The sequence below is a fragment of the Cyprinodon tularosa genome, unplaced genomic scaffold, assembly GCF_016077235.1.
Source record: "Cyprinodon tularosa strain WSP-4 unplaced genomic scaffold, ASM1607723v1 ctg545, whole genome shotgun sequence".
Taxonomy (NCBI): Eukaryota; Metazoa; Chordata; class Actinopteri; order Cyprinodontiformes; family Cyprinodontidae; genus Cyprinodon; species Cyprinodon tularosa.
In genome coordinates, this window is record NW_024039280.1 from 127,585 (window position 1) to 153,445 (window position 25,861).

The 25,861-nt window shown below is 38.3% G+C and overlaps 2 protein-coding genes, 1 non-coding gene and 1 pseudogene across 5 annotated transcripts in view; 1 reads left to right on the forward strand and 3 right to left on the reverse strand.

Moving 5' to 3' along the window:
* Positions 1 to 10,391: 10,391 nt before the first annotated feature.
* LOC119796374 lies at positions 10,392 to 10,510 on the reverse strand. Its single transcript, XR_005282453.1, has one exon. It is a non-coding gene; the product is annotated as a 5S ribosomal RNA (ribosomal RNA).
* A 3,771-nt stretch (positions 10,511 to 14,281) lies between these two features.
* LOC119796371 lies at positions 14,282 to 16,989 on the forward strand. Of its 2 annotated transcripts, XM_038304884.1 has the most exons (6): positions 14,282 to 14,367; positions 14,503 to 14,645; positions 15,232 to 15,375; positions 15,460 to 15,624; positions 15,716 to 16,004; positions 16,111 to 16,989. In XM_038304884.1, exons 3-6 carry the CDS (start codon positions 15,370 to 15,372, stop codon positions 16,644 to 16,646), a joined length of 996 nt encoding a protein of 331 aa, XP_038160812.1. In that variant the 5' UTR covers positions 14,282 to 14,367; positions 14,503 to 14,645; positions 15,232 to 15,369; the 3' UTR covers positions 16,647 to 16,989. The 2 variants fall into 2 exon arrangements, with proteins under 2 accessions (XP_038160812.1, XP_038160811.1); XM_038304883.1 differs by lacking the exons at positions 14,282 to 14,367; positions 14,503 to 14,645; positions 15,232 to 15,375 and having other exon boundaries at positions 15,437 to 15,624.
* Positions 16,990 to 17,589: 600 nt separating this feature from the next.
* Positions 17,590 to 17,703, reverse strand: LOC119796375 (annotated as a pseudogene).
* A 3,220-nt stretch (positions 17,704 to 20,923) lies between these two features.
* The window catches only part of LOC119796363 (dipeptidyl peptidase 9-like), a 34,604-nt gene continuing 29,666 nt past the window's right edge, over positions 20,924 to 25,861 (reverse strand). For both annotated transcript variants that reach the window (XM_038304872.1, XM_038304871.1), the window contains exon 21: positions 20,924 to 21,905. In XM_038304872.1, coding sequence (XP_038160800.1) covers positions 21,813 to 21,905 — 93 coding nt within the window. In that variant the 3' untranslated portion in view covers positions 20,924 to 21,812. The remainder of the gene's footprint in view (positions 21,906 to 25,861) is intronic.

Consider the following 25,861-nt stretch of genomic DNA (forward strand, 5'->3'; position numbering starts at 1 on the left):
ATGCTGCTTTCTATTTGTAATTTATGTTGTGGGTTTTTTCTTTTTGGTGACAATTTTGGCCACATTGAGCCATTAAAGTTGATTTGAACAAATCTGTGATGATATCTGGTGTTGCAGCAGCCCACACCCTGTGACTAGCACTGGTCTTTATGGTTCCTGTTCTTGGTTAACCCCTTTATTTTTCCTTGGATTAAAAGTCAATATAATGCAGAGTTGCACGCTATTATTGCAAGTAATAGCGATTACTTTCATTGTATTTGAATACATTAGCAAACGATTAATACAATGGCAATAGTTTTATGCAACGTTAATGCTGCACACAATGATCACGTGATGACGAAATACACCCGAACATCCGCCCTACCCCTTAGATCAGAGGTCTTCAACAGGGGGTTAGGGATGTTGAAGACCATGTACTGCATGGGGGTCGCGAAAGTCTTGGTTGATTACTTTTTTTTATATTCCCTCCTGCAATTTTTTTGCACTAATTAAAATGTCTTTAAATCCACATTAACATGAATTCAACACACTGTAGTAAACAGATAAATGGAGGCAGAAGATGTCTTTCAGTCATCAATGCTCACATTCAGAGACACACAGGAGCTCTTTTCAAGCTGGGCACCGTTTCATTCACAACACCTGTCCCATCAACCAGGAATCAGATCCAGAAATACTTTAACAATCCCAGGGAGAAATTACTCCATATGCAATAGAGTGACTATAGGACCAGTTTGATATAACACAATTTCATACAATATACATAATTAGGGGGTCCCCACTCCATCTCGCAATCAGTTTGGGGGTCCTTGGCTTTGAAAACGTTGAAGACCCCTGCCTTAGATCCCTCAATCTGTCATGATCTGGCCTGTTTGCTCTCCCTTAATTAGTCATTCCTTTCACCTGTCGTTTTCCCTCCCTTCCTCAATTATAATTTATTCCTCTCACCTGTTTCCTCTTGGTTACATTCAGTTCAGCCTGAGCATTCAGTGGCAGATCACTAATTTCTTGGTTCATGTCCTGGATCCTGGCGGCCAGTGGAAAGAGGGTTTTGTGTCTGTCTCGTCTCCTGATCGTCCACTGTTCCTCCCCTGCTGAGTCCTCTGGGTTTTTGGCTCTGTACGCGGGGAGGTTCAGTTTTTATCAAAGTAAGCCTGGCTCCAAGCTGGAGACCAGTTTAAAGTCCTGCATCAAGTTCTGGTTCCACGTCGTGTCTCGGCTACCCTCTTCCACTGAGCCTGCTCAGCTGCACCTGATCCTCTCTGCTCCTGTGCGTGAACACCTGGTCACGCTTTCGGACCCTGTCAGACTCTGAACCTGTCCTGGAGCTCTGTTATTGCCTGGAAGCCTGGATCCTGCCACCTGTTCCCCCTCAGAGTGTCTGAGATTGGGCGGTGCCCCGCCCCCCTCCTGCAGTGTTCGTGAGCCTCAGCTCCACTTCAGTTTTTGCTTTATTTTAATAAACTTTTTGAACTTTCCTACTGACTGTCTCTCCTTGAATACTGGGTCCTTCTGTCCTAGTTTAATAACACAATCACTATATATAATTCAGTTGTTACAACTTAGTTTGCAATGCAATGAATTTAATATAACATTCCGACTTTAAACTCGTGATTTTATAATTTTATTCTCATATTATTATTACCTTGTTCTAATAATGTTTTGACTTCAAATTTATAATGTTAAAATTTCATTCTTGTAGACTTAAAATTCTGGCTTTATTTTCTTGACTTTATTCTCATAATTTTAGGACTTTGATCCTGTAGACTTTCTGTTATGTTTTTAATTTTTTCATAGTATGATTTTATCTTTCATGATTTAAAAAATATATATTTTTTAATATGGTTAGTTAATACGGTTAGTATGTATATACATCTCTTTAGTTGTGCACCAAACAGGTTAATATTATAACTGATAAATGAAGCAAATAACATCGATTATCTCTTCATCATGGCTCCTGTTTGCAGGCAGGTTATTAAAAAATGGCTGCATCCCTATAATCAAGCTTCCATCATTGTCTCCCTTTATCCATAATTTGGTTAAGCATGCATCTAAGCAGACTTTGTCAAATTGTATTTGAACTACAGTTCATTTCTGCCTGTTATATTAACCAAAAACGTGAGACGATGATGTAACCCAAACTGTCCCAAATCTCCAAACATGGATGCTTGCAACCGGAGCATTCGAACTGTTATGTGCATTATGACAAAGTACCCAGTTCATAGAAAGGTGTATTCTGGGTATTGTTGCTCTTCCTGGTTCTTTAAGTAAGGATGTGTTTGTTAGCTGCAAAGGTAGTTGGCTCCTCCTGCTGGAAAGACATTGTTTGTTGTGTTTATGGGAGTTCTGTAGAAAGAACCAGCTGAGTTTGCTCAGTATCACAGTGACTTTAATAAAGCAGGGGTGAGAGCAAAACCGCCTGGTTCCTGGATGTTCTATCAGACCGCTATAAAACATAAGTAAGCTGGAAAATTTGTCTTAATGTCATGTGTCAGACACCAGCAGCGAAAGGGGTTGTGCAAATTTAACTAGGATTAAGCATGAGTGGGTTCAAGCATCTCTGCTCTGCAGTGCAATCAATACATGCTGGTTACAGAATATTGTTGATTGGAAGAAAAATCTTAGAAGCTCAGAGGTGTCAGCTTTAATTGGTGACCTTGCACTTAGTGCATCGAGCTTTGAATCCTGAGCCCCACAGGTTGCCACTCAGGGTTCTGGAGCCAGACCCCTAACCCCAGACTGATCCTCTGGAGCTGCACATTAGCTTGCACACTGCAAAAACAATCTGAAATTAAGTAAAAATGTCTTAAATCAAGTGTATTTACCCTTAATTTGAGCAGGTAAATAAGATAGTTTGCCAATGGAATGAGTATTTTTACACTTAAAATAAGATATTTAGATAATATGCACTTGAAATAAGACAATGCAATTGATTTTTCTTATTTTAAATGTAAATTGTCTTGTTCCATTGGCAAAATGTCTCATTTATCTCCTCAATTCAGGATAAAATGCACTTATTTTAAGAAAAAATGACTCATTAAGATTTACATTTTTTGCAGTGCAGCCTTAAAAAAAAAAAAACTATTAGGAAGTGGCAGCCTAGTTGTTAGGCCATAGGGCTTGGAATCCTAAAATTAATTTCGAAACCCACTCCCACAAACTGCCACTCTGGGTCTCTGAGCATGACACTTGACCGTGGACCACCATTGCACCATTGCTCCCTGTGCGCCCCACGATGGCACCCCTCACTGCAGAAATAATCCAGAAATAACTCAAAATGTCTTAAATTAAGTGTATTTACCCTTGATTTGAGTAGAAAAATAACATGATTTGCCAATGGAATTAGGATTTTTACTCTTAAAATAAGGTAATTAGATAATATACCCTTGAAAAAAGACAAATAGTTTTTTTTTCTTATTTTAAATGTAATGTTTCTTGTTCCATTGGAAAAGTGTCTCATTTACCTCCTCAATTCAAGAAAAAACGCACTTATTTCAAGAAAAAAATTACTTATTTAGACTTTTTTCCACTGCAAAAACAATCAAGTAAAGATTTTTTAAATTAAGTGTACTTAACCTTAATTTGAGTAGGTAAATGAGATAGTTTGCCAATGGAATGAGTATTTTTACTCTAAAAATAAGATAATTAGATAAAATGCACTTGAAAAAAGACAATGTGATTGTTTTTTTCTTATTTTAAATGTAAATTGTTTTGTTCCATTGGCAGAGGGTCTCACTTACCTCCTCAATAGAAAAAAAATCACTTATTTTAAGAAAAAATGACTTAAGACAAAAATGTTTTGCAGTACAACACTGCAAAAACAATCTAGAAATAAGTAAAAATTCCTTAAATCAAGCGTATTTTACCTTACTTTTGGTAGGTAAATGTGATGATTTGCCAATGGAATTAGTATTTTTACTCTTAAACTAAGACAATTAAATAATATGCACTTTTAATAAGACAATGCAATTGCTTTTTCTTATTTTAAATGTAAATTGTCTTGTTCCATTGGCAAAGTGTCTCACTTACCTCATCAATTCAAGAACAAATTCACTTAGTTTAGGAAAAAATTACTTATTTAGATTTACATTTTTTGCAGTGAAGGGGATGGGTTAAATGCAGAGATAAATTCCTCTATTGTGAGATCATATTATCATTAATTGTCAGTGCTATGTTTTGCACTTCCTTGCCTCGCCTAATAATCTGCTTCATCCATTGTGATCCTCCAGGCACCTGTGTCACCGTTGGAAATCTACACAAGTAATTTTTTCTTAAAATAAGTGCAGTTTTTCTCCAATTGAGGACGAAAGTGAGAAACTTTGCCAATGGAACAAGACAATTTACATTTAAAATAAGAAAAAAACAATTGCATTGTCTTATTTCAAGTTCATATTATCTAATTATCTTATTTTAAGAGTAAAGATACTAATTTCATTGGCAAATCATCGTATTTACCTACTCAAATTAAGGGTAAATACACTTAAGACATTTTTACTTATTTCTAGATTGTTTTTGCAGTGTGCACTCAGCCTCCCTCAGGAAGGAAAGGGTTCTTATATTCATTTAAAAGTGACAAAGAGGCATTCATCAACCTTTTATTCTCTTTGGAGATCTTGACTTTTCCTGATCTTAGAATAAGTGCTTTAGTTCTGCTCTGATTACTGGTAAAACTAGCGACTTACCTTAGCATGACCCTATGGGCCATTTGGATCATGTGTCTATGAATTTATTTGCATCTTTTTCCCTTCATATCAGTAAATGGCTTTGAAAAAAAGTATCTCACCTGAGATACTTCTTTAGAAATGAGAGGATGAAAGTAGATTTTACCTCTGAACTATCTTAAGAATTATTGTTTTATACATTTTAATGGGGTCCAAAGTACACATATATTTACTTTTGGTTATGATGTCAACATCATTACAAAGGAAAAGTAGGCTGACATCACATGAGACGAAGCTCAGGTGTTACCACACTGGAAAGAATCTAAATCTATATGTCATTTTTTCTTAAAATAAGTGCATTTGTTCTTGGATTGAGGAGGTAAAAAAGACATTTTGCCAATGGAACAAGACAGTTTATACTTAAACTAAGAAAACACAATTGCATTGTCTTATTTCAAGTGCATGTTATCTAATTATCTTATTTTAAGAGTAAAAATACTAATTCCTTTGGCAAACTCTCTCATTTACCTGCTCAGATTGAGGGCAAGACAGTTTTACTTATTTCTAGATCATTTTTCCAGTGAAATAGCTTCTCACACTGCAAAAACGATATAAAAATAAGTAAAAGTTTCTTAAATTAAGTGTATTCACCCTTAATTTGAGCAGGTAAATTAGATAGTTTGCCAATGGAATGAGTATTTTTACTCTTAAAATAAGATAATTAGATAATATGCAGTTGAAATAATACTATGCATTTATGTTTTCTTATTTTAAATGTAAATTGTCTTGTTCCATTGGCAAAATGTCTCTTTTTCCTCCTCAATTCAAGAACAAATGCACTTAGTTTAAGAAAAAAATGACTTATCTAGATTTAGATATTTTGCAGTGCAAAAAAGAAACAGAACAAAGAAAAAAGTTGCTTAAGCTTTTGATTGTTTAAAATTGCATTCTAGTGTATATATACATATATTTTTTCTGTGCGGCCCGGTACCAAATGACCAATGGACTGGTACCGGTCCGCGGCCCGGTGGTTGGGGACCGCTGGATTAGAGGACCCAAATGCAGAGACAGAGAGGCTGAGATGAATTCCTGTAGTTTAATGTAGACACTAATAAGAGAGGCAAAATCCCAAAATCCAACCAAAATGTAACTTAGACCAGAACCACGGAGACATCAAGGGAAACGCGCACAAGGAGCCAAGGAGAGACGAGGTGAGAGGAAAACAGCGACGACAAGGAACCAACAAAGAGTGAGAGCAGAGGAAGAGCAAATATAGCTGACAGACAAAGGCAGGGCTAACGAGCTGACAAGGAGCAGATGTGAGAGGAGACAATGAGGGAGCCAAGGTCGCAGAAAAACATGAGAACTAACATAAATCTAGAAATTACAACAAAAAAGGAATTAAACTAATAAAAATAGGAAACATAGAGCAAAGTAAAGCACAATATAACTAAAACCATGACAGTTTTTTTCATTTATTTCATTTCACAATTATATTTTTTTTTTCCTCCAAATTATGAACTTAGAAAATGTGAATCAAAACAAAAATGAACTCCTTAGGGACGTGGTCCTTAATGAGGAGGTTTTGGTCCTGATGGGCCGCAGCCTCGTACCAGAGAGGAGAGTGTAAAACTGTTTGTGTCCGGGGTGGGAGGGGTCAGCTGCAATCTTATCAGAGTCCTGGAAGGACAGAGCTCCTGAAGAAAGAGGAAGATTGCAGCCAATCACCATCCCTGCAGAGGGAACGATGCACTGCAGACATTTTCACTGTGATGGAGGAGAAGAGGTTGTTGAAACGTCTTCAGCTGCAGCCACACATACATCCTCTCCTGTCTTTGACCTAGCTGATGGCTCTGGCTAGTTTTTCCTCCCCTTTATGCAGCTTTTTGTTTGTTATTTTTCTGGAAGTTACTCTAAAGTTATGCTAAGCTCTGACTTTCTTATCGTTTTCTCAAATCAAAAATGTCTGTTTGTAAATTCTTTTCTGCTTTCATGTGAAGAAACATCTAACGGGAGGAAATAAATCTGGTAGAGTTTCTAGTTAAAATGCACGTAACCATAGCAACAGCGAGCAGTATAACAAGGACCCTCCATGCTGCAGTGGAGAGGCTGCGGTCTGAAGAGGAACTCGGTGCAGAAAACAGGAAAATGCACCTGAGTTTATTTCATGGGGGAAAAAATTTGGTTTGGTTGTTTTTATACGATGATATAAAAAGGTTGAAGGATGGAAACATACTAAAATATATTCCACTCCGTCATCATGCATCAAACAATAAAGCTAATAAAACTGGTCTGGAGTAACACAATGCAAACTTTGAATTATAAGTTAGTCAATGTTTCTTGAGTTAAGAGTATTTACCCATTAGATTTGGGACATTCAGTAAGATAGCTTATCATTAGAATGAGATGATTTACACCTAAAAATACTCCCATTATCTTAATTTCAAGAGAAACAATCCCCTGATTATCATTACAGGGGGCAGACATTCGGATAATCTTATTTATCTGTTAAACTTCAGGATAAATAAACATATTTTTAGAAATCTTTTCACTTATTTCGATAAATTTTCTATGTGTGAGACCGGGTAAAACACTTAAATCTAAATAAGTCCTTTTTTCTTAAAATAATTGCATTTTGTCTTCAACTGAGGAAGTAAGTCAGACCCTTTGGTAATTCAACAAGAAAATGTACTTTTAAAATAAGAACACATTTGCATTGTCTCCCTTCAAGCGCATATAATCTAATTAGTCTTATTTTAAGAGTAAAAATACTCATTCAATTTGCAAATAATCTTGTTTACCTATTTAAATTAGTGTTGCACCGATACCAATACCAGTATGGGGCGGGGCCCCGATCCAGCACTAAAATGGTATCGGCGAGTACCAACAAATAGGGCACCGATACCATTTTGAGAGCCAACAGTTTATTCAACTATTGTCACCCATTCCAGGTAGGTAATAAAAAGTTCTACTGGATTCACTTTGTTTTAGTCTTTTTCCTGCTTCACAAAGGTAGGCAGCAGCTTGATGAAGCCATGATGGCAATTATTTTACATCCAGGTAGTCTGCAGTTCATCATATTTACACACACATCAATTTCAAACAGATGGTATCAGTATGGGTCGATACTGCACAGTCAGGTATTGGGGCCAAAAAATGTAATGAATTTAGCGTTAATCATTAAAAAAATAAAAACTATTTTCATTGTGATCACTACTGTAAGTGCGGGAGCGGCCATTTTTGCCCAAATATAGTAACCCCTCCCTCCTGCCATCTTCCGGCAGTGACGTCACGGTGCGGTAAGCCTAGCGCCATTCTCCCCGCTTTACAAGCAAAATCAATGGGAACTACTAGACACATCTAGCCTGACGTAGTCCGACTCAATTCTAGTCAGAATATGAGTCTGATACTGCTCCATAGAGCTGTGATTATGGGGCGTGTTTCAAACGAACCAGGAAATAAAATGCCTCTGCACTCAATTGGATAGACCTACAACCAATAAGAGCAACGGAGTGCGTGACGTATGTTAAGCGACCAAGGGAGCCAGCTGATAAATTAAACTTTTGCCGAATCCCGTAGGAAGTAGGGGTGTAAATAATAATCGTTTTGTATCGATGCATCGATCCAAAAGCCGACGATCCGATGCATCGACACGTCCGCAAGATAATTAATTCTTTTCTTTTTTTTCCTCCGGTCTATTTTTATCCATTTGCTCCTGGGCGTAATTCTCCTCCCGTGCTGCGGTGGCGCTAAACCTATTTTGCCCTCCTACCTCGCTTCCTGGTTATACTCTTACAGCAGTGTGTTGCAGTGAGCTTCACACAGACATTTTTAAATTATGCTCAGTATTGAAGCGTGGTCTGAGCTACACGCTGTGGGTCTAGATACGGCCGAGGCGGCGAGGAAGTGGGGGCGAGTTTAGTCCGACGACGGAGGGACATGAGGGCCAAAAAGAGCGGAGATCCAGCTGGAAAAAGGGTCCCAGCGTTCTCGCGCACCTCGCTCTTCTAGCGGGTCAAACTTCACGAGTTGTTTCCCGCAATTTCGGTCATAAAAACAAAACAAGCCGGCCTCCTGTCTGCGGTCAGCTACAATCTGGGAGAGGAGCAGCGGAGCGTCTGTGGAGGGGGCGGTGACGTCGACACTCTGGAGCCTTCTTCTTCTTCTTTTTTTTTATGGCGGTTGGCAAACAACATATAGGTGCATTACCGCCACCTTCCAGAATGGAGTATGGACCAGACAAACTATTATATTCTCCCTAAAATACCCGTTCTTCTTAGAAAATTAAAAATACTACCAAAAACTACATCCCCAGATGACCTTTGAAACAATTCCCTTATATCTAGTTTATTTTTATTCCTGTCTAACTCTCTACGCAACATCTCTCTTTCCTGAGTATATTTATTACATTCTAAAAAAATATGTTGGACAGTTTCTCTGGAGCCAAGGTATTGCATTGAACTCATTACACTGATATTGTGCAGTATTTTTTGATGCAACTTTTCTACTTCTGTTATTTGCTGTTGTTTCTAAAGAAAATGCATAATGATATTACAGCTTTCATTGATTTATTTCAAACTTGAAACTTTGTTTAGCCTGTAAGGTGTAAAATAAAAAAATAACCAATTAATCGAATCGAATCGTATCGTGGTGTATTCTTGAGTATCGAAAATAATCGAATCGTCGGGTCAGGAAATCGATACTGAATCGAATCGCCATGATGGATGTGATTTACACCCCTAGTAGGAAGGACGCCAAAAACATCTTTCTTTTCAACAAATGCCTTGGTTCGCATTTCTCTGTTCCTCTTTTAAAATTAATTTGCTGTCGATATCTTCTAGAACAGACCCAATAGCAGAATCTACACACCACAACTCTCCAGCGGCAGCCATTGTTGTTGTCACCCAAGCGCGCTTTGGTGATGTGGTTGATTACGTTACTGTTGATCATCTGTCCATCATCCTATAAAGCCCGCCCTGACAATTTGATTGGCCCGACCAGATATTGTGCGAGCATACTCGCGCTATTATTGAGCAATGCCAGACCGAACTTCCCGACCTCAAACGTTGTGGGCGGGACTAAGTTCAGAATGGCACTCAGGCTAAGACACATCTGCAATCAACAACAATTATTGAAGATTTCCAGAGGACTTCACCATTGAAATTCACCAGAGCTATAGTGAAACTGACAATGCCCACGTGCATGGCAGCTGGATGCTGGAATACATCGGGTAAAAGTGAAAATAAATTTCTTATTACACCTTTGCTATTCGTGATTGGGTTGGTCGTTGGATTGCCAACTTGAAGAGGGAGGATTTGCCATCGAACTTCTGGCCAGAGAAAAAACCCGTAATATGTAGCCAACATTTGGAAGAAGAATGTTTTCAAGATGACTTGGATAATAGCGCGTTGTGACAAACACCAGATACAGCACTGGGACTTGATCAACAGCCGATACCGCACCGTGACGTCACAAACCAGTAGGTGGCAGTGGTGTTCTTTGACAAACATGGATGCCTCCAGTAAAGCACATTCAGAGGAAAATTACTCTGAATTAAAAACACTTATGATTTATTGAACAGTATTTAATAATTTCATATTTAAAGTACTTTCAGAAGTTTAAATTCTAAATGTGACCAGACTTCTACTTTAAAGAGGATTGAAAGGCCAAAAAATGTGAGTTTGCTGAAAGGGGCCAGGGTGCTGCAGCAAGAGCGACCTCTGCTGGGCAAAAAGCTTACAGCACCTGGTATTCCCAGGCGGTCTCCCATCCAAGTACTAATCAGGCCCGACCCTGCTTAGCTTCCGAGATCAGACGAGATCGGGCGTGTTCAGGGTGGTATGGCCGTAAGCTGCTGGTGCTCAGCCAAGCAGCCTATTTCTACAGCATAGAGCAGCACGCTGGATTTTTCTTTCTAGCTTTGCTCTTTTCACCTGCTGCTTTTGTGGTTGGACTCGGTACTGCACCAACTTTTTGTTCTCCACATACCAAAAGAAATTGTTTTTTTAAGATGATGTACAGTTAATTTTGAAACTGTTACCATTCGTTACAAATAAGAATTCTGACTTTAATCTCAAAATTTTGGATCTTAATGTAGATGGGCACCATGAAGGAAGAGATGTGGAGCACTCAGCTTCACTGACAAAGATGTGAGTTGTTTGAGGTGGCCAGTGACACATTGGTGGAAAATGACGGAATTAGGCAACTTTTTACGTGCCTGAGGGGCCCCCTCATTAATGGAGGAGCAGAAGGTCATTAAAACAAGAGAGCTAGTCTCTAAAACAGACATGGCTATGGCTTGATGCTAACATGTTTGTTAGCTGTCAGAATTCTGAGAAAAAAGTTAGAATTCTGAGAATAAAGTCAAAATGCTGAGAAAAAAGTCAAAATGCTGAGAAAAAAGTCAGAATTCTGAGATTAAAGTCAGAATTCTGAGAAAAATGTCAGAATTCTGAGATTAAAGTCACATTTCTGAGATTAAAGTCAGATTTCTGAGATTAAAGTCAGAATTCTGAGAAAAATGTCAGAATTCTGAGATTAAAGTCACATTTCTGAGATTAAAGTCAGAATTCTGAGAAAAAAGTTGGAATTCTGAGAATAAAGTCTGAATTCTGAGAAAAAAAGTCACATTTCTGAGATTAAAGTGAGAATTCTGAGAAAAAAGTCAGAATTCTGAGATTAAAGTCAGAATTCTGAGAAAAAAGTCAGAATTCTGAGATTAAACTCAGAATTCTGAGATCAAAGTCAGAATTCAGAGATTAAAGTCAGAATTCTAAGAAAAAAGTCAGAATTCTGAGATTAAAGTCAGAATTCTGAGAAAAAAGTCAGAATTCTGAGATTAAAGTCAGAATTCTGAGAAAAAAGTCAGAATTCTGAGATTAAAGTCAGAATTCTGAGAAAAAAGTCAGAATTCTGAGATTAAAGTAAGAATTCTGAGATCAAAGTCAGAATTAAGAGATTAAAGTCAGAATTCTGAGAAAAAAGTCACATTTCTGAGATTAAAGTGAGAATTCTGAGAAAAAAGTCAGAATTCTGAGATTAAAGTCAGAATTCTGAGAAAAAAGTCAGAATTCTGAGATTAAACTCAGAATTCTGAGATCAAAGTCAGAATTCAGAGATTAAAGTCAGAATTCTAAGAAAAAAGTCAGAATTCTGAGATTAAAGTCAGAATTCTGAGAAAAAAGTCAGAATTCTGAGATTAAAGTCAGAATTCTGAGAAAAAAGTCAGAATTCTGAGATTAAAGTCAGAATTCTGAGAAAAAAGTCAGAATTCTGAGATTAAAGTAAGAATTCTGAGATCAAAGTCAGAATTAAGAGATTAAAGTCAGAATTCTGAGAAAAAAGTCAGAATTCTGAGATTAAAGTCAGAATTCTGAGAAAAAAGTCAGAATTCTGAGATTAAAGTCAGAATTCTGAGAAAAAAGTCAGAATTCTGAGATTAAAGTCAGAATTCTGAGAAAAAAGTAAGAATTCTGAGATCAAAGTCAGAATTAAGAGATTAAAGTCAGAATTCTGAGAAAAAAGTCAGAATGCTGAGATTAAAGTCAGAATTCTGGGATTAAAGTAAGAATTCTGAGATCAAAGCCAGGGTGCTGCAGCAAGAGCGACCTCTGCTGGGCAAAAAGCTTACAGCACTAATAAAAAACTAATACGTTCAGAGTGATTTAATGAATTAATGAATTAATTGGTAAAAAAAATAAAAACAATTTTCATTGAGATCACTAAGTGCGGTAGCAGCCATTTTTAACCAAATATAGTAACCCCTCCCTCCTGCCATCTTCCAACAGTGACGTCACGGTGCGGTAAGCCTAGCGCCATTCTCCCCGCTTTACAAGCAAAATCAAAGGGAACTACTAGACACATCTGCAATCAACAACAATTATTGAAGATTTCCAGAGGACTTCACCATTGAAATTCACCAGAGCTATAGTGAAACTGATATCTGCCATTACAATATATAACCATCATTCTTCATGACAGCAGTGGTCTCTTCATTTGTTCCGTGGCTTTATGTACTGTCTATATATTATGAAATATATCTTTGAAAATATACAACTAGGGAAAATATACTTTTAAAATAAATTACATGGTGCAAATATGACAAATGCAAATATTTGTTACATGTATTATGGCTTTGTATTTATGATATTAGCAATAAGTACATTCATTTTAATCCATTTCAAAACCAACTATTTTTAAATTCATCATTTCATATTCATTATTATTGTACATTTATGTATTAACTATGATTTGTGTGTATTACATAATATTTTAATATTTAGAGTACTTGTAAATGAACTAATAAAGTAAAAAGTTACCAAGTATTAGTTCATAACATCTCAAATCGACTCCAGATGTTCCTGCCCCAAATCCTCTCATGATGGATTATTTACAAACTGAAAATCAGAATCAGAAATACCTTAATAATCCCAGAGGGAAATTACTTTTGTTACACGCATCAGTTACAGTTTTATATATATATATACACGCATCCAACTACACAATAAAATAAAGATAAAAAATAAGAATAGAAAGAGATCAAATATGTATGTATATCTATGCATATGTAAAAACTAAATCCGAATAAAGTGAATATCCAACTAAAGTGATAAATCCAAGTAAAGGGTTACGTGGTGTGCAAAAATAGTGCATAAATGTCATAAACCAACTGTAACTAACAGAGGACAGTTTAAGGTAAAAGATGAGCGACTATTGGTCTTCAGTCTGTTGTGATATCTGTACAACATGTATGTTTCCTGTCCTGAAGCCTGTCTAGTTTCTTACAATGGATCGCTGCACATCTAAACACATGTGACAGTGGTTATTCTGCAAAGATATCCATATGACAATATTAAAACTATGAAGTTGAATCACCTGACTGCACCGCTCACCCGTAGAGATCTGTGTGTGTGTGTGTTGTGTAGTAAATGGCTGCCAGTCTTAAATCCTAATCTATATTTTCCATGTTTTGTTCTAGGTTACGACGACAGCGATGGACAGGAAAATCCATGAATGCGATGTGTGCCACAAAAGGTTCACTGAGAAGTCGAACCTGACGCGGCACATGAAGCTTCACGGTCCGAAGGAGCACAACTGCAGCGTGTGTGGGAAGGTCTTCAGCACCAAGCCCCTGTTGTGCAGCCACATGAAGACCCACCAGTACCTCAGCATCCCTCTGTACAAGCAGGGCCAGGCACGGCTGCAGTGCAGCGATGCAGCCACGGCTGTGGCACAGGCATCAAGCAAGGTGGTGGACCGGACCTGGCTGGATCCCCAACAGGCAGAGGCAGCTGCAAAGAAGACCAGCGGGGAGCTGTGGAGAGGCCAGCTGGTCATCAGCTTCGGTTAATACGCCGGACAATCTTTCCGATGGCTGCTGGAGAACGATGTTGGCTGGGTTGTGTGGCTGCTGGCCGAGTATCGCCAGAAGGGTGAGAGGAGCGAGCAGCTGAAGTGGCAAAAGGAGCGCATGCTGGAGTATGTGCAAGACTTCCCTTCTGTCACCTGCCACCTGGACAGGAAGATGAAGGTATGCTCATGTTTTTAGTCCACACAGGTGTCGTTCATAGCTAAGTTGTGTGTGAGCATCGTGCACCATCTTACTCTAAGTATTTTCCCCATAAAAACATAGCAGCTCCATCTGCCTCCACCTCCCAGCTCCAGCATGACCCTTACTACGCCAGTGATGCAGAGCTGTTGGCTGCTGCCGGTAATATTTCATGCTGATGTGAACATGAGACATGCTGTGTTGTATCTTTGTGATATGCTGAATTTATTATCACATCACATTTCAAGCAATCTACTTAATGTCATGCCTTTTCTGTCTGTGTCTTGTGTTTTGCAGAAAGTCTCCTGGATGAGTCGGAGGTGTCGGTCTCCACCCAGCTCACCACCGTGGGAGAGCTGGCTCCATCCAGCAGCCAGCCGGCGGCGGCGTCCCAACAGCTTCCCTCTGCCTCTGCCGGCATCCTGCTGGATCTCTGATGGGTACGTTTTTCTTTCTATAGTTTCTTCTTGTGCAAATGCTGCAAAGCTGCCTCTCTGACAATCAATCTCACACATCTGCGACTCAGCACCTGTGTCTTAATACCTTTCCTGTGATAATGCCCCTCTAGAAGTAGTGTTATCATTCTTCTATCTCCTATTAAGTGAAATCTCATTGTACGATGTATTTCTAATATGAACTGTTTCACATGAAACACTTACTATACTTACTATTCTCACCAAACTGTGATAACTGTGATTAAATTCAGTGTAAACAAATGTCATATGTTGCCACACCTCAGAAATTCCTGCCTCCCTCTCACCATCCCATAAATATTTTTCTAGATCCGCCCCTGTTAATGTCTAAATGTTTTATTTAAAGCACTTTTTATTACATCAGCTCATCATTTTTGCTTCTTTTTTACTATCAGCACTGACAGAGCATGTGAATATTCCACTTATCTAATCTAATCTATTGCAATTTTATTTGTAATCATACATGTCTGAGTTTTTCCATATTGTATAAATTTACCTCAGAAATCTGTGCAGAATCAGGAGAAGTGACCGTGCTCTCCACTGTGTCTTCCAGGAGACCGCCTCTGTCATCGAGTCCATCCTCGCTGACTTCAAGGGGCCAGCAGGTCTAGACATAGACAGCATCCCCCTCTTCAAGTCTGCAGAGGCCGTGGATTCGCACTCTGCGACAGCGAGCAAACATCTTGGATGCATGCAGGTGGGTTGGTGTCTAACATTCATCATGTGTCCAGACCAACATGCTGACCACGCCAGGCTAAGAGCCATGCTATGTGTTTTCCAGGATCCCCCTGGCATCCAGCTGTGTGTGGCTGTGAAGACGGTGGTGCTGAATGGCGTGCAGCTGAACAAGTACAGGTGCCGGCGTGGCAGCAACTGTCTGGAGGGGCTGCATGCACACCTGTACAACGCCATCCCCTCCAAGAGATGCGGGATCATGCCATTCCAAGTGAGTTTAAAAAAGGAAACAAGCAAATGTTCAGTGTTTTTTAAAACCATTTATCACATGCAGCAACTCATCAAACATGTTTGTGTTTCAGGTGTACCTCATTGCATTTACCGTGCAGTGGAACACCCGCATGGAGGCCCTCCGGGTTGCTGGTAGTCAGGGACGGCAGACGACGTGCATGGACCCCCGGCAGATCCAGCGCATGAACCAGCAGGCTGAGGTTCTCTTTGGCAAGGAGCACGTGCCGGAGCCCAACTTTGCTGCTCCCCTTCCATACCCTGAGCAGTACCAGGACCCAGAGGAGGAGGAGCTGCTTGGGGTGGAGTACGCCCTGTGCCAGTCCACTGCCTTCACTGCAAGGCAGTACTACGCCCAGAAAGGTAAGGCATATTTAATCACACACACACACACACAAGGAAGCAATCTCACCTCTCCTAACTGCTTCGGCACGTGGGACTCATCATCACAGTAATGCTATGTTTGCAGCGGAAGACGAGCAGTCCCATCAGGAGGAGGAAGAGGACTCTGCAGCAGCTAATGAGAGGATGGAGGAGGAGGAGCTGCTGGATGAGGGTGTGGCCATGGAGGAGGAGGACCCCATAGACGGCGTCTGCAAGCAGCACGCCGTCCTCACCCAGGCAGTGGAGGTGAAGGAGGAGGACAGCCCAGCTCTGCAGGACGTGCTCATGAGCCAGCGGCATCTGCACCTTCCTGGCATCGTGGAGGTGGAGGCCCTGGCCGTGCTGCTGCTGGAGCTGACGGATGACAGCGACCACCACCACCTCGTGCCGGTCGCCCTCCGGCAGAAGATTGTCACCGCTGGCTCTCTCCACGAGCATGACAAGACTGCCACCAACTTTGTGAAGAAGTACGAGTCCAGGTGGGGCTACACCCTCTTTGGCCGATGCCTGGGGCCGGAGACCCCCGAGAACTCCGCCGCTCAAAAGACAAAGTTTGGCTGGATGAGGCACCCGCAGGCTGCACAGGTGACAGGACAGCCGTCTGCTCTACCTGCTCGTTAAGATGCTCCATCTGATAGACTAAAATATTGACTCTTTGTTGTTTTACAGCTTTGTTTTCATTATAATTGCAATATGTAAATAATTTTTTATTTATTTTACTCTATATTTAATATTTCTTAGATGTTTTTAGCTATGTATTTATAATTTGTCATATAAGTATCCTATCCATTTTTTCTACAAATGTTTTATAGCTTCTTATTTATAATATTTAACTACATGTAAATTATTTTTCATTTGTTTTCCTCTTTATTATTTAAGTTTTTTAGATGTCTAATAACTTAGTATTTATATTTGCTAGATGTAAATTGTTTGTCATTTAGATGAACACATTTGTCATATTTGTCTAAAGTTTTTTCCCTCAATATTTTTATTTATTATATTTATAGCTTTGTATTTATAATATTTTGCATATGTAATATCTCATTGTAATGTTTTAGTCTACATATTATTAGATATTTATTAGATGTTTTATATGTTTGTATTTAAATAATTTGCTATGTGTAAATAATTTATGTATATTGTTCTATCCGTATATTAATAAATATTTGTTCAATGTTTCAATGTTTTGTATTTGTATTTTTTATGCAAGTTGTATAATATTTTCCAAGCAAACAGTTTTTTTTAGTCTTCAGATTATCTAAGTTTTATATATATTAAATTCTATATGAATATTTATAGTAAATAAATATTGTAACAGATGTATGTAACCTTTTCACATTGATATTTGCAATTAATAATACAAATCTTTATGTTTTAAAGTGTCTCCTCTTAGTGAAATACATAAAGAAGTAATCAGAAAACAGTGTTGACCTAAGAAAAAAGGAGCAAAATTCTTTCAAATGAAAAAGCACTGTTCCTCGACCTGGCCAGCAGGTGGCAGAGGTGTGAAATGATCAGACCCAGGTTTTTGCTCAACTCCAGGATCAAGAATAAGTACTTGGGGGGGTCATGAGCCATTCCCAGGCGGTCTGCCATCCAAGTACTAACCAGGCCCGACCCTGCTTAGCTTCCGAGATCAGACGAGATCGGGCGTGTTCAGGGTGGTATGGCCGTAAGCTGCTGGTGCTCAGCCAAGCAGCCTATTTCTACAGCATAGAGCAGCACGCTGGACTTCTCTTTCTAGCTTTGCTCTTTTCACCTGCTGCTTTTGTGGTTGGACTCGGTACTGCACCAACTTTTTGTTCTCCACATACCAAAAGAAATTGTTTTTTTAAGATGATGTACAGTTAATTTTGAAACTGTTACCATTCGTTACAAATAAGAATTCTGACTTTAACCTCAAAATTTTGGATCTTAATGTAGATAGGCACCATGAAGGAAGAGATGTGGAGCACTCAGCTTCACTGACAAAGATGTGAGTTGTTTTTATTTTATTTATTTATTTTTATTTATTTTATTTGATCATTTATTTCGAACACTTAATAAAAAGCAAATATAAGTAAATTATTAAAGTCATACAAAACAAAACAAACAAAAAAGAAGAAAAAGAAAAAAAAAACATATGTACATCCCATCATGTTCGAAAAGGAGTAGGAAGAAGTAATAAAACTTATTAAATCCTACCCCTGTTCTATATTAACATCTACCTATGTTTAAGCATACATACATATCCATATATACACACACACTCACCCATACATATATACATATATATATATATATATATATACATACATACACATACTCACAGATACCTATACATATATATACACACATGCATACTTACACATACACCCGTATCTCAAACACATACACACATACATGCATATACATACACACCCCAATTACTATAGACAGTATACACATATCTCTATCTACAGGTGCTGGCCATAAAATTAGAATATCATGAAAAAGTAGATTGATTTCAGTAATTCCATTTAAAAAGTGAAACTTGTATATTATATTCATACATTACATACAAACTCATATATTTCAGATGTTTATTTTGTTTAATTTTGATGATTACAAATGACAACAAATGAAAATCTCAAATTCATCATATCAGAAAATTAGAATATTGTGAAAAGGTTCAAAATTGATGGCCCCTGGTGCCCCACTCTAATCAGCTAATTAACTCAAACCACCTGCAAAAGCCTTTAAATGGTCTTTCAGTCTAGTTCTATAGGCTACACAATCATGGGGAAGACTGCTGACTTGACAGTTGTCCAAAAGACGACCATCGACACCTTGCACAAGGAGGGCAAGACACAAAAGGTCATCGCTAAAGAGGCTGGCTGTTCACAGAGCTCAGTGTCCAAGCACATTAATAGAGAGGCGAAGGGAAGGAAAAGATGTGGTCGAAAAAAGTGTACAAGCAAGAGAGATAACCGCACCCTGGAGAGGATTGTGAAACAAAACCCATTCAAAAATGTGGGGGAGATTCACAAAGAGTGGACTGCAGCTGGAGTGAGTGCTTCAAGAACCACCACACACAGACGTATGAAAGACATGGGTTTCTGCTGTCGCATTCCTTGTGTCAAGCCACTCTTGAACCACAGACAGCGTCAGAAGCGTCTTGCCTGGGCTAAAGAGAAACAGGACTGGACTGCTGGTGAGTGGTCCAAAGTCATGTTCTCTGATGAAAGTAAATTTTGCATTTCCTTTGGAAATCAAGGTCCCAGAGTCTGGAGGAAAAGAAGAGAGGCACTTCATCCACGTTGCTTGAAGTCCAGTGTAAAGTTTCCACAGTCAGTGATGGTTTGGGGTGCCATGTCATCTGCTGGTGTTGGTCCATTGTGTTTTCTGAGGTCCAGGGTCAACGCAGCCACATACCAGGAAGTTTTAGAGCACTTCATGCTTCCTGCAGCTGACCAACTTTTTGGAGATGCAGATTTCATTTTCCAACAGGACTTGGCACCTGCACACAGTGCCAAAGCTACCAGTACCTGGTTGAAGGACCATGGTATCCCTGTTCTTAATTGGCCAGCAAACTCTCCTGACCTTAACCCCATAGAAAATCTATGGGGTATTGTGAAGAAGAAGATGCAATACACCAGACCCAACAATTCAGAAGAGCTAAAAGCCACTATTAGAGCAACCTGGGCTATCATAACACCTGAGCAGTGCCACAGACTGATCGACTCCATGCCACGCCGCATTGCTGCAGTAATACAGGCCAAAGGAGGCCCAACTAAATACTGAGTGCTGTACATGCTCATACTTTTCATGTTCATACTTTTCAGTTGGCCAACATTTCTATAAATCCTTTGTTTTTATTGGTCTTCAGTAATATTCTAATTTTCTGATATGATGAAATTGAGATTTTCATTTGTTGTCATTTGTAATCATCAAAATTAAACAAAATAAACATCTGAAACATATGAGTTTGTATGTAATGTATGAATATAATATACAAGTTTCACTTTTTAAATGGAATTACTGAAATCAATCTACTTTTTCATGATATTCTAATTTTATGACCAGCACCTGTAGTTAGAGAAATAACGTTCTGCAACCTGATTTTTATCATCTCAAAATCAGCATTGCAGCTATGTTATAAACATTATGCTTTCATTATGATTTAATTTCTCGATAGATAGTTAATCAATTTTTACCTGTTTCATCCCGTGTCTCCTCTCCCCATGACCCCTGGATCTCTCGCTATGCTCCATTCGGCTTTCAAAACAAATCAGTCTCAGTCGCTCTGTTCCAAAACCTGGGCTGCATCCTCCAAGGACGCGGTCTACCTAGATTGGATCCTCTGAAGTCCGTGAAAATAAGGAGACCGGAAGTGTTTTGGCTGTGAATCCGAACAGGTCTACCCTTCGGCGGGTTCTGTTGCTTAGCAACCTTGAACGTTGACACACAAAGCAGGAAAAGAATGAAAACCGAAGTTTTGAAAACTATTTGTTTATTTTTATTTTTTATTATTATTATAAAATGAACAAAGACTCACAAGAATCCAGAGTGGAATAAATGTTCCAACTATCGGGATCAGGAACAAATAAAATCAAATGTAATGATAGAAACCTTAGTCAATTAAATAACATGCTGCTGTCATTCTGCACATCTCTGATGTTGCTGCTATTTTTAAATATCCATTACTGTAAAAATGTCCATAGCTGCATGGTGGTTATTTATTCTCCAGTTTTATATTATTAAAACACTTTACAGTATTTGAATTTTCTTGTTTTTTTTTTATTTTAATTCTATGCTGGATCATGACAAGAATTCGTCCATTCTTCTCTTGAAACATTTAATAAATCCTCATCTTTATATTCTCTGCAGGTTTAGTCCTTCTTAGCGTCTGTAACAAACTCAATAAGAAGATCACAGAATCAATGAGCGCCGTGACTGATTAATCCATTTATTCATTGTCATGTACAAATTGTATTTCAGTTGTACAAAGCTGCTGTAAGACTCCACTGCGCCCCCTCATGGTGTCTTTATTGCAGTAAAAATAAGAAAAGAAAAAAAAAAGAAATACCAGCATGATCAATAGTGGAGAAGTACTTTGGCAAATATAAATAATGTGTTGAGAAGGCAAGCAAGACATCTTTAGCAACATAATGTGAGAAAAGACAACGGTGCAAAGGTATCAACGAGTAACTTTCATCATCCGCCGATAATAAAAAAAAAACAAAGGAATAAAAATCCATTAAAATATTTTATTCTAAACAACAGTTAAAAGAGGCGGACACAGGAAGAACACGGATCTTCTCCCTCTTTCCGGTACTATTCAGGCTGCAGGTTCCTTACTCCAAATGTGTAGCTGTGTGTTTTTATGTGGGAGAGGAGTTGGGACGTGTTTACATGTAGTGTGAGAGTTCATGCCTTTAAATACATGTAAAGATTTCATTTAAGGTCTACAGAGTGTTACCTTCTTCCTACTGCTGACTCAGGCGAACAACATGGACGACTAACAACATTTGGCAAAAAAAAAAAAACATCCCGCGAGGTAAAATGTGGGCGAACGTGACTTATTCCATGTGTCCTTGTCTTTGTCCTGCACTAAAAGTTCACTCCAACTGGCACAGGAGGAGAGTTTATGGCGGGAAGACGAAGAAAGCAAAGAAAACAAAACAGAGAGCTGTAGAGCGAAATTACATGACAGACACGGCTGCCAGGCGTCTGACGACGGGGTGACGAACTGGAGATGGGACAGAGCTGAAGAATCAGAGGCGGGGGGGGGAGAAATGACGAGGCAGTCTGCCCAGGAGACTCATTTCAGAGGTATTGTTGTAAAAAGTGCAGCAGCATTATCTCGTAGTGCTCTCCGGATTCGGGGCAGCGAATACTGTGCCGCTCGTTGGGGTAAACCTGGAAAAACAGAATAAAAAAAAAACAGAAAAAGGTTACAGAGGGGTCTAAAAAACAAACAGAACAGGAAAATAAACGAATCAAAAAGTGCACACTGCAAAAAATCGAAATCTAAATAAGTCATTTCTTTCTTAAAACAAGTACATTTTTTCTTGAATTTAGGTGGTAAGTGAGACACTTTGCCAGTAGAACGAGACAATTTACATTTAAAATAAGAAAAAGACAACTACATTAGCTACGTTTACATGCGCAAAATTTCCCCAATCCGATCCAAACCTTGGTTGATCGGAAATTCAAAATCTCCGTTTACATGGACACTAAATGAAATGATCCGATCATGACGTGTGTATACATGTACCAAGCGTTGGATCAGATTAAATCTTTTAAGCATGCGTAGAACTTCCTGCCAAACTGGGCAGTTCTGTCTGCGTCTGGTTTTTGGGAGGCCTGACAAACGATGCGCTCGGAGCGAGCGGAAAGAAAAAAGGAGAGAGGAGGAAAAAAGCGCTTGGCAGCGAAATGTCTGAGAGAAAATGTAGAGAATGAGCGATTGAACCGGCGTGGGAGAGCGAGTGGGCTGTGGAGAGAGAAAAGAGGAAGAGGATAAATTCCTGCTTCCTGCAGCTTTAAATGAACTTGAGTGTATAAGTCGGCGTTCCTAGACTCCTCTCGCCATGCTGTTCACAACAAGAGCGAGAGCGACCGGTGGTTTCCTGTTGTTGACAAGGCGGAAAAACGTCACGCTGACGTCGCACACATGCGCAGTGAAGATTATTTTACTCTTAAGATCCGAATGGGTGTTTACATGGACGCCAATCAGAATGGCGATCGGCAAAAACCACCTCTCTCTTTCGGAATTAAATTTAGATCCGATCGGACCGAATCGGATTAGAATCTTCAGTCTGACATGTTTACATGAAACATTTTTGATCTGATCAGGCCTTCAATCCGATTAGTTGTGTCCATGTAAACGTAGCTAGTGTCTTATTTCAAATGCATATTATCTAAATATCTTATTTTACTACTAAAACTACTCATTCTATTGGCAAATAATATTATTTAAATGCTCAAATTGAGGGGAAATACACTTAATTTAAGAAATGTTTACTTATTTCTAGATCATTTTTGCAGTGTATGCATTTTGGTTAAAATTAAAAAAATCAAAGCTTGCATTTTCTTCACATTCCTCACACTTTTTCACTAAACTTACAGCTAAAATTTTTATTTTAGCTTACAGGTAAAATAAAAACCCTAAACCGAATATTTTATTTTTATTTATTTATTTTATTACCTTTATTTTACCAGGAAGTCCCTTGAGATAAAATCTCTTTTTTGAGGGAGACCTGGCCAAGAGGCAGCAGTACAGTAAGACATATAAAAACATAAAAACAACATAATAAAATCAATCATAAACTAGACTCTAGGATAACAGTTACAATTCTCTGTGCAAACGGTTTTTAATAGTGATTTAAAATGCTGTAGCGGAATAAGAGTCCGTAATTGCAGGGAGTTTTGAATATTGTGCCACAACCGTGGTGCTGCATAGGAAAATGATGTTTTGTTAAGATCTGTGTTGATCCTGGGAATAGTGTAAAGAACACGACTTGAAGAGCGCGAGTTGTAACCACTGTTAGCTACAGACATGAGGTGACACAGGTATAAAAGAATAAAAATAAAGGGTTGTGAATACAGCCCAAAAAAAATCATTGGCTGCCCTCTCCCCTCACTGGAGGAGTTGCACAGTGACCGCTGTCTAAAAAAGGCACAACGCATCACAAAGGACGCTTCTCATCCTGTACATTCTCTGTTTACACTGTTGCCTTCAGGCAGACGATACAGAGCAATCAGAACAAGAACCAACCGCCTTAGAGACAGTTTTTACCCGACAGCAATAACAAAACTAAATGCAACCAAAAATAACCATTAATCATCAATAATCAATAGTTGTTTTGTATCAGTTATTATTTATTTCTTATATTCTGTGTAAATGGTGGTGACAGTGATTTTTTGTTTTTGTTTTTAAGCATATGCGCTGATCGATGGCACTTTTTTAAATTTCGTTGTTCTTGTGACAATAACAATAAAGATAAATTGAATTGAAATTGAAAAACCCTAAATCCAGTTTATTAGAGATGAAGGAAATGTGGCGTTACTGCCTGCATGTTCCTTAGAAAAGTGTTTTGTTTTTTGTTTTTTTTAATTGTCATTTTGTATGCACAGAATTTTTGATAAATTGTAAACAGCGTGGGAGAAAAATGTGTTGCAAAAAAACACAACGATATGGAAGTTCGGAGCATTAAATATATATATGGTGTAAAATATGCTGTTTTTTTCGGTGTTGTCAGTTTGATGCCGAGTCTGTGACTTGATTTAGAGTTTTCCTGAGGAAGGCTTGCTTATGGAGAGAAATCTGGTCCAAATTTATAAAAGGGAAACAGCATTTTTGAAAAAAAAAAAAAGACATTCAACAAAAATCTGTAAAAATTATCTTTGAAAAACCGCTCAGTAAAAAAAGGTTTTAAAAGTAATTATAATGTTTAACGCAACAGTTTAAATCAATATATTTAGTTTTATTTCCCTTTTTTATTTATTTTTTATTTATTCTTTACTTCAAACCCAAAACAAAAATTCACTCTAATGTTGCAAACTAATAGAAATGCAACTTTGCTTCTCTCTCCAGGGGAAAGCCCGCCCCCAGAAGTGAGGAGAATGTGATCTTGTAAAAGCAACTTGTAAGGAATAAAATCTGTAAAACTTAACCTGAAAAATATGAAATTTGAAAATATTAGATCTGCTAAAAAATTAAAATGAGCAAAAATAAAAATTAGAAAAAAATACAATCTGTGGAAACGTCAAAGCTGCTGTCAAAACCTTCTTTACCTTTAAGCTTCATTTCTGAATTGTATTTTTTGTTTTTATTTCCATTTGTATAACGCGTTCTTTACAACAATAATGGTACAAAATTCACCCCATAGAGTTCAAAATATGCTCTGTTTTGGTTTGATGTTGTCAGGTTGATGCCGAGTCTGTGACTTGATTTAGAGTTTTCCTGAGAAAGGCCGCTTATGGAGAGAAATCTGGTCCAAATTTATAAAAAGGAAACAGCATTTTTGAAAAAAAGAAAAAAAAAGACATTGAACAAAAATCTGTTGCAAAAATTATCTTTGAAAAACTGCTCAGTAAAAAAAGGTTTTAAAAGTAATTATAATGTTTAACGCAACAGTTCAAATCAATATTTTTAATTTTATTTCCCTTTTTTTTTTTTTTTTTTTTTTTTTATTCCTCGCTTCAAACCCAAAACAAAAATTCACTCTAATGTTGCAAACTAAAAGAAATGCAACTTTGCTTCTCTCTCCAGGGTAAAGCCCGCCCCCAGAACTGAAGAGAATGTGATCTTGTAAAATCAACTTGTAATGAATAAAATCTGTAAAATTAAACCTGAAAAATATTAAATTTGAAAATATGAGATCTGCAAAAAAATTTAAATGAGCAAAAATAAAAATTAGAAAAAAACACAATCCGTGGAAACGGCAAAGCTGCTGTCAAAACCTTCTTTACCTTTAAGCTTCATTTCTGAATTTTATTTTTAGTTTTTATTTCCATTTGTATAACGCGTTCTTTCCAACAATAATGGTACAAAATTCACCCCATAGCCATCAATATATGCTGTGTTTTTTTCGGTGTTGTCAGTTTGATACCGAGTCTGTGACTTGATTTAGAGTTCTATTTCATCCCTACTGACCGCCAGAGGCGGTGCTTAAAGCACGAATGATCACTCTTGCGCATGCACAGGTCGAGAATCTTATACCAACATAGTCACGTGTGACCCCCGGTGACACCGGTGTGCCTATATAGTCACGTGACAGCGACAGCTCAGTCCCTTTTCATCTTCTCGCATGCGGGTTGAACAGGTGGTACGACACTGATTGCTTGTCGCTGGTAGCCTCGAAACTTTG